Here is an 8,803-nt window from a genome sequence, read left to right as displayed (position 1 = left end):
AACTAGAGGAGCCCTTAGAGACCATTTAGTCTTTTAAGTTTCTTCTAAGGCTCTTGGTTGAACTGTTTTAAAGCCTCCCCCACCTTTCTTCAACCACAGAGTTTCATTTTCAGCTGCATGTGTGGGATTCACAGAAGGTTTTGCTTTTACCAACTATGGGTTCTATGCCTTTTTTTTCTTAATGGCTTAAAAAAAACAAACCATAAAAGTGGCTTTAAAAACCACTGATCTATGCTAAGCAACTGTTTCTTATACAGGGGAAGCTGAGGCCCAGAGAAGGCAACCCACTGGCCTTGCGTCACATAGCCAGAGGCAGGATGAAGTTAGGCCCTCTCTTACATCTTGCAGCAGAGAAAGCTACCAGTACACGATCTTCATGTGAAGTGATGTTGTTGAGCTCGCTGAGGCAGGGCCCTCCCATCCCACCTTTTTGTTTTACTTTATTTTAAAATATATTTTTATTGATTTCAGAGAGGAAGGGAGAGGGAGAGATAGAAACATCAATGATGAGAGAGAATCATTGACCAGCTGCCTCCGGCATGCCCCCTACTGAGGATCCAGCCCACAACCAGGGCATGTGCCTTTGACTGGAATCAAACCTGGGACCGTTCAGTCCGCAGGCCAACGCTCTATTCTCTGAGCTAAACCAGCCAGGACCCATCCCACCTTTTTAAACAGCACCTGGGAGTTTATCGAGTGCTTGCTATGTGCATGTGATTCGTGTTCTCCTCTCATTAGAGTCCCCACAACAACCCTATCAGATGGGTATGGTTATCGATTCTTTTACAGAGAAGGAAACGATGTCTCTGAGAAACCAAATCACTTGTCCAAAGTCATAAAACCAGAAAGTGGCAGACCTGGCATTTGAATCTAGGACCACAGTCACTTCTAAGACTGTAATTGAACTTTGACCTTGTGGGGAGTCCCAGCACAGAACTACTAGAGGAGCTGGGATCCTCGGAGGGAAAGGTGCGGATGACAAGAATGGGGTTGGCACTCGAAATCCTTTTCCTGGCATCTCCTGGGGGCACTTTGTTGCTGCTTTTCATAGAGTTTTAGACAAGAAAGAACCTTCCTTGGCTCCCGTGGCCCCATTCTCTGTATAGCTTTGGAGTGTGTGCAGGGACAGAAAATTAATCTCCTTAGCCTGAGTAAGTCCGAATTAGGGGACTCAATCTGCCACAGAAAGGAATCCATGAGACATCCCTGCCCCCTCCACAAACGAAAGGAGCCATTCTGGCCTCTTGGCCGAGTGCAGAGGACATCCTGGAGTTAGGAGCCCACATCTGCCTGACCCTAGCCAGCTGCCCGGGGCTGGCCTCTCCTCTGAGCCCAGCTGTGTGTGTCATTTACTGTTGCATCAGGCACGACTCAGGGTGCTAGGGATGCAGATAGAAACCACAAACATTTACAGTTTATGATTTCGATTTTGCAATGGGTGAGATGAAGGAACTTAAAGTCACACAACCTGTAAGTTGGGGGGATGGGAGGAGACGCTAGGCCTTAACCACTGATCATAGACCACTATCTATAATTATCTAGGACACAGGATGGACATGATAGTGTGTTACACCTGTGCATGGTAGCATATACACTGTCTATAGAAGTGTAGGCCGGCATGCGTACAGGGGCACACAGGCACAGCTAGAGGACTGCGCGGTAAGTGTATGTCTGTGACCATTTCCACAGCCGCAATTTTTCTTACTTCTGGCTCAGTTAGGGCTAAGCTGCTCCTGGGGAGTCGACCTGGTGTTTGGACAGAGCCAGCTTTGGACTCGGACAGATGGGGGTTGGAATGGTGGCTTTGCCACTCTGGCCCTATGGTCTTCAGTGACTCCCCATGACCCCCTTCTCATAAGTGAGGCCGTGAGGATCAAATAAGACCTCAGCATGCAGGGCACAGGCGGTGTGATGGTGAGGATGTCTCGTCGTAAGAGAACCAACTAGACATGGGAGGGTACCCGAAGGCCTGAGGAGCCGCTCTCACCTTGCTGTCCCTTTCCCCTCCAGCTCTGATTGTGGGCGGCACCGTGGGCATCCTCTTTGCTGTTTTCCTGGTCCTGCTGCTGATGTACCGCATGAAGAAAAAGGATGAAGGCAGCTACGACCTGGGCAAGAAACCCATCTACAAAAAAGCCCCCACCAACGAGTTCTATGCCTGAAGCTTCCTCATGGACACCGGCTTGGACTTGAGGGGGGCGAGAAGCCGGAGGATTTTGGAGGGTGGACTTTAGAGTAGGGGGAGGACAACCTAATACTGACCTGTCAGCATCTTCAGCTCTGATTCCATTGTAAGGGACGGGAAACACATCATCTTCTGTTCCTGCCTGCCTCGGGATTTGCTGGGTCTCCATGGCCCCAGCAGAAAAAAATGAGGCTCAACTTGGCCTTTCCAAAGGCAAGTCTAGGATTGCATTATTTCTGCATCTTCCAGTTTAGAATCTAGGCCCTGCTTAGAGCCCGTACTGACCACGCCTCATCCAGAGCCCCTCTGAGGCTGTCGAATGAGTCCTGCTGGAGGTCTGTCTCCAGCGCCTTCCTCCCTGCCCTGCCCTTTCATAGCCGGCCCCTCTGCCAGGAACTGGGAGAAGGAACTAGAACCATCCGCACCTTGAGATGTGCCCATCGAAGGGCACTGTGTCCACACTACAGGAGTCTCTGTGGTATACCTTGGGCCATTGGGCTCTTTAAGTGACTTTTGGAAATCAACCTTTTTTATTTGGGGAGGGGGGGGCTGAAAGTTCATATTGAAATGGGTTTGTAGAATTTTTGTAAATCTATTTTTAGTGGGGTTTTTTTTGTTTTTGTTTTTGTTTCAACAGTTCATTCCTTTGTGTAGTCTCTGCCTGGGCAGGAGTGCACAGGTGCCGAGGCCGTCTCTGCTCTCTTGCACATTTCCACCGTACCTGCTAAGTTTGTATTTAATGGTTGTTTGGTTTTGTTTTTTGGTTTTTGGTTTCTGTTTCTCGAAAATGAGAGAAGAGCCGGAGATATGATTTTTATTTTTTATTTTTATTTTTTACTATTTATAGCTTCCAACAGGGCCTCGCTTTTCTGTTTTCCTTCAAGTCCCCTCCCCATTTCATCAAACAGACTTTACAGTCCTCTGCTCATGACTTTGACCCTTTCTGAAGCTGCTTCCTCTAAGAAGTGGATTTTGCTGAGACATAGTTTTCTAGCAGATCCCAAATATATAATGTAAGGGATGGTGGGATATTTGTGTCTCTTTTCTAGTAATATATTATTATTCTTTCTTGGTTCTAGAAAAATAGATAAATATATTTTTTCAGGAGATAGTGTGATATTCCCATTTGAAGTTGGCTGGGCGGTTGAGTGAGTGAATTTTTATATGGTTGAGGGAGGTTTTTGCCTGTTTCTCTTGCCCCGTTCCTGGTGCCTTTTCACGGGGCTAGAATAGTTGAGGGTAGATAGTTCTGCCTTCCTTTTAGCTTCTGCTTTGAACTCAGCTGGTGTTCCTCATTTCTCCAAATTTAAGAGAAAATTGGAGAGCTGTGCTAGCCAATACAGTAACCACCAGCCACAGGTGGCTAAGTCGATTAGAATTACATCAAGTTAAAAACCCATTCCTCAGTCACACTAACCGCATTTCAAGTGCTCAGTTGCCACGTGTGGCTAGTGGCTACTGTAGTGAGCAGGCAGGTCGAGGCCATTTCTGTCTGTTGGATGGCACTGCTGGAGAGCTAAGCTGGCTTAGCAGTCACAGCCCCAGCTTTGCTGGCGTGACCTTTGTCTTCCTGGGCAAAGGACGGGGTTGGGGAGGGCTGATTACGCCCTAGCTCGGAGCCTGTTACCCATGACCTTCCCTTCCAGAGAGGAGGGCTTGGTGGCCTCGCCTGGATAGGCTGCATCTTCTGACCCCACTGGCTGGGGTGGGGGGAATCAGCTTCACTTCCTGAACCCTGAACCCCCACAACCCAGGGTTCCCAGCTGGCTGGGTCCTCTTCTCCATCCCCCACCCACGCTGATTACGCCCTAGCTCGGAGCCTGTTACCCATGACCTTCCCTTCCAGAGAGGAGGGCTTGGTGGCCTCGCCTGGATAGGCTGCATCTTCTGACCCCACTGGCTGGGGTGGGGGGAATCAGCCTCACTTCCTGAACCCTGAACCCCCACAACCCAGGGTTCCCAGCTGGCTGGGTCCTCTTCTCCACCCCCCACCCACCCATCCCCAGGTCCTTTCCTCTGGCTGTGTTGGACGTGAGCACCTCTTGTAGCCCTTCACACTGTTGTCTGTTACTGACTTTTTGATAAAGAGATAATAAAACCTGATACTTTCTAGATCGCCTGCCTCTGTGGTTTTAAAGTTCATAAGAAGTTCTCTCCGGGCTGTTTCCCTTGGCTTCAGTGGAGCTTGAGATGACTGCCCTGCCCAAATGCCCTTTGGGGAGGCAGACAGTGGAGGCAGAGATGTGGGAAGCCAGGAAAGGCCTGGAGAGGATGGAAGAAGTGGGAGCGTGCACCCGGTGGCCTGCAGGGCACGCACGCCTACCTCTGTGTTGCATAGATGGTAAGATGGTTCCGTGTTTAACAAACAAACATACAAAAGTCCTTGGATTAGTTGCCAACTAGAAATGAGGCCACTTCCCATCAAAATCCAGATTCCTCACTTCTCTTGGGGAAAAAGATTTGACAACTCTCAGGCAGCATGGCAACAATTAGCTGCTGACAGGCAGGAGCCCACCTGCACGTGGGTTCTCAATCTCGACACAGACTGTCCACCAGCTTCACTCACGTTGTCAGCTTGGCCTCAGCGGGCATTGTAACTGGCGGACTCTAGACAATTCTTTTGATTCTTGATCCTCACAGCAACGCTGGGAGGTGGGTAAGATCCTTTTTACCTAGCAGACCACCAGCAAGTCCATTCTGTGCTTAACACCTGAACTCACTTAATCGTCACAATTCCGCACAGTAAGGTCCTGTTAGCACCCCCATTTTACAGATGAGGAAACTAGCTAAGAGGTTAAATAACTCGCCCAAATTGACACAGCTACCAATGGATTCAGACCCTGGCTGGTGGGCTCCAGAGTGCTCACAATCACACTATCCAAGGGTTTGTGTCAGGGTCCCTTCACTGGGGCTGCTCCGGCCCCACAAACCCCCTCTGAAGCAAAGAGTCTGGTCTCAAAGCTCTTCTGAGACCCCTGCCACACTTGGTTTTCCTGAGCCCCAGGAGGCTTGAGGGGTCTCTGCTCCTTGTAACTGGAGTCTTGGAAAAGCCCTCACATCTGTTCCATTGGTGTTGTCCAAACTGCCTGCTCATTTTGAATCACTAGGGGTTTGGGGATGAGCTCGGTAGAGTGGTCCCCACTTCAACACTTTATAACCAAAGTGAGTCCATAAGGAGCTTGGTCCCAAGGTCGTGCCTTTCCCCAGGACTTTGCCTGCTCCTCCCATCCCCCAGCCCTGCCCCAGGTGGCGAGCAGCCAGTTACAGCAGGTGTTTGCCACTTCACCACTGAAAGCATTATTGTGTCACCGCTGCCCTGCCTGCCTTTGTCAATTGGGGCCTGGAACAGAGCCAAGCCTTACTGTGGGGCCCTTTTTGGTGAGTATGGTCAATGTTGACCCTTGCAAAACGTATTATTGTGTTATTGGTTTCATTCCCCTTAAAGCCACTTCCTCTCTCTCTTACCATCTTCATGGTCTATGGCCTGAGCAGTCCACATCCTCCCCAGGGAGGAAGCTACCTGAGAATTTCACCCACACCGTGGTTATGAGTTCTCTTTGAGGAAACCCAATTTAAACAAGAGAGAGAGCGAGAGACCCAAAGGTCCATGCGTAAGCCAGAAAGTTAGTTTGTTCATGGTGGAACCTCAGGCAGCATGAAAGCTGGTCAATTGGGAGATTTTGGAACAAATTTTTAACCTTATTCTCACTATGTGCCCTGCCGCCTGCTTTCTGCCCCTTGTAACCCGCTCCCCCCGCCCCCGCCCCCCCAGCTAGCAGAAAACTAAAAGTATTAAATACTCTTAGGTAGAGAATTAAAAGAACCTCAGAGCACCAGACTTAGCATCAGTAGTATAGGATTCAAATCAGGCTCTGTCCTCAACCGCTCTGAGAACTTCATGGGCCTTCTCTCTCAGAGCCTCAGTTTCCCCATCTGTAAAAATGAGGAGGAAATGTGAATGGGAGCAATGTTTCTCAACCCTGGAAGGTTCTGATCCTGAGAGCTTGAAAAAGTGAAGATTAACTTGAGGAACCCTGACAGTAGGAAAACTCAATTCTCAGGAAGGGAACAGTGCCACCTGCCGGTTTCACTTTGCACTTGCAATCTCCAGATAACTGCCAATGCAATGGAATGCAATTTGGTATTTATTGAGCCCAAATCAATAATCAAGCATTGTACTGCGCCCTCCAGGATATGCAGCGATGAGCTTTCCACTTGAAGCTCATAGTCTATAGGGGACACTTGAAATGTACATAAAGCTCTTTATTCCAAGGGGGACATGGTCCCAAGTGAGGTGTTCCACAAGGTGGAAAGCCTGAAACCAGGGCCTGCTTTATGGTCATGTGATGTGTCCAGTCACAATAGGCCTTGTGCTTAGCAGGGCCCTGCCTTGATTTCAGGCTCTGCTGTCGCTGTCTTGAAATTCTGAATAATTTTGGCACAAGGGGCATACATTTTTTTGCACAGGGCCCTACACATTGTGTAGCCGATCCTGCCTTGGGGAAATCTTGGAGGTGGTGCCATCTGAGCTGGGTTTGGAGAACAGGGTGGTAGTGGCAGGAGAGGAAAGGAGGAAGCCTATTTTAGTGTGGAAGGAGGGGTGGAGTCAGTCCTTAGACCTTGGAAACTGGGTGATGAGGGGGAAGGAGATAAAAGATGAAGGGCTATGTGGGGGGTGGGCAGGGAGGGGAGTTTGATGTTCCATGGATTCAGGCTCAGGCTAGGAGGACCTCCAAGGACAGTCCAGCAGCTGGAACTCAGGCTCGGGCTGGAGCTTTGCGGTCATAGACTTCCAGGGGGGTGTGCGGGTGAGACCAAGCGTTCTAGGGTGCCCTGAGGCAAGCTGCACGGCTGGGCCAGGGCTCTCAGGCCAACCTAGGTTCTTGGCTTCCACCATGCCTGCCTGTGGAGTGGCAGAGGAAGTCCTTGAGGGCAGGGCTGGATGGGCCCTTGAGCCCCAACTTCCTGTGTGGTGGGCTGCGAAACTCCTCTTAGCCTCCTTCGAGTGGCTTCCTGCTTCAACACCATCGCAGGCACGGAGCCCAAGCTCTCCTGAGGTGTGCACTCAAGTCGGGAACATTTCCCATTCAACTCGTGCCCTGCATTCCTTGGCCAGGATTAGCTCTCGGCGGCCAGGAGGGGCCTTGAACAAGCTGCTCCTTCCCTGTGACAGGGGGTTCACCCTGCTGATCGAGGCTCTGGGGAGTCTAAAGAGCAAACCTCTTGGGAAGTGTCAGCATCTTCTTTCTCACGGGGCTTTCCATGTTCTGTGGGAGGACTTCTGCAGGAAATGAGCCCCTCCTCAGAGTTCAAGGAAAGTTCAGGCAGGGGTGGGGGCGGGGGGAGGTGAGAACCCTGAACCAACATTTCAGACTGGTTCTCTCCATTTGGCACCTTGAGGAGCTAGTGCAGGTCGCTGGCACCTGTGATATATGTGCCTGGTTCCAGCAGCCAGAGTCAAGACCCTGCCTGGTTCTTCTGCTTCCCTGGAGAGCACAGAGCAGGCAGAGGGTGGGCAGGCTGCGCAGGGACGGCCTGTGACTTGGTCTCCGGGCCTCATGCAGAGAGAAGCTTCTCTGGCAGCTGGGTTACTGCCCAGTTGATCTCAGATGTGTCTGGAGTTGTCCTGGGAAAGTTTTATTGTGTCCTGTGTTCCCCTCTGTGTCTGGGGTGCATCTTTGCTTGGGGTGTGGGAGGGGTAACTCATTGCCAGAGTGGACAGGTGGCCCCCATGGCAGGCACAGGGTCAGGGCTGCTGGCTTCTTCTCTAGAAAGGGCCCACAGGACAGGCTGTCTGCTCACGGCACCGTGTTTCCTCCTCTGTGTGTGTGAGGGTGGGGAGTACACTGGGCACCCCTCTCCTTGCGCAGGTGGGTCATACAGATTAGAGTTTCACTTGGATTGGGGGATGGGGGGCTGCTAGCACAGCAGAGTAACCCCTGACCCTCAGGACCGCATCTTATTGGGCCTACAAGAGAAGTGCCTGGGTGGATAGTTAAGATGGCAAGACCTCCCCGATGCCCAGGCACCTGCCCAACCACTAAAGATGTGAGCCAAAGAGGAAACACAGGCAAGGGCACTGCGCCTGCCTCCAGCCATAGGGAGTACAAGGAAGGGCAGGTCTTTGTGTTCCAGGGTAGAACCCGGGGCTCCAGGTGGCACTTGACACTCCCGACAGATCTCATACTCTGATCAGGACCCGTGCTCCCGGGTCTGTAGGCCAGGCCTGGGCGTGAGAAACGATGTGAGACACAGAGACAGAGAGAGACAAAGATGGAGCGACAGGGCACACAGACAGACATCTACAAAGTTACTGAGGGAGAGAGACAGATTGTTTGATTTAGAGAGTGGAACGGAGACAAAGGCGGGAGAGCCACACTCTGAGTGCACGCAAAGAGCATCTTCCTCGATGTCAAAGGAGGAGCCAGCTACTCGGGGAAGACCCGCAGGGCCGGTGTCAATGGCGAGAGCCTCTGCGGCTGCTGGGACTGGGCCTCCCCTCGCATCCGGCAAATTGGGCCGAGGGCGGGGCGGGGCCAGCCCGGGCGCCTAGGTCTGGATGAAGAGGTGGAAGTTGGTGCGCGTGAACTCGCGGTGAATGCTCTCCAGCAGCGCGTC

At 51.4% G+C, this 8,803-nt stretch overlaps 2 protein-coding genes across 2 annotated transcripts in view; one reads left to right on the top strand and one right to left on the bottom strand.

Moving 5' to 3' along the window:
- Positions 1-4,300, top strand: part of SDC4 (syndecan 4) — an 11,064-nt gene extending 6,764 nt beyond the window's left edge. Inside the window, exon 5 of the mRNA XM_014544529.1 lies at positions 2,011-4,300. Within this exon, the coding sequence (XP_014400015.1) occupies positions 2,011-2,162 (152 nt within the window). The 3' untranslated portion in view covers positions 2,163-4,300. The remainder of the gene's footprint in view (positions 1-2,010) is intronic.
- A 4,313-nt stretch (positions 4,301-8,613) lies between these two features.
- The window catches only part of RBPJL (recombination signal binding protein for immunoglobulin kappa J region-like), a 9,688-nt gene continuing 9,498 nt past the window's right edge, over positions 8,614-8,803 (bottom strand). The window contains exon 12 of the mRNA XM_014544523.1: positions 8,614-8,740. Coding sequence (XP_014400009.1) covers positions 8,614-8,740 — 127 coding nt within the window. The remainder of the gene's footprint in view (positions 8,741-8,803) is intronic.

This window comes from Myotis brandtii, unplaced genomic scaffold (assembly GCF_000412655.1).
Source record: "Myotis brandtii unplaced genomic scaffold, ASM41265v1 scaffold3686, whole genome shotgun sequence".
Classification (NCBI taxonomy): Eukaryota; Metazoa; Chordata; class Mammalia; order Chiroptera; family Vespertilionidae; genus Myotis; species Myotis brandtii.
The sequence above is the reverse complement of the archived record's forward strand: the minus strand, read 5'-3'. Positions and strand labels throughout refer to the sequence as shown.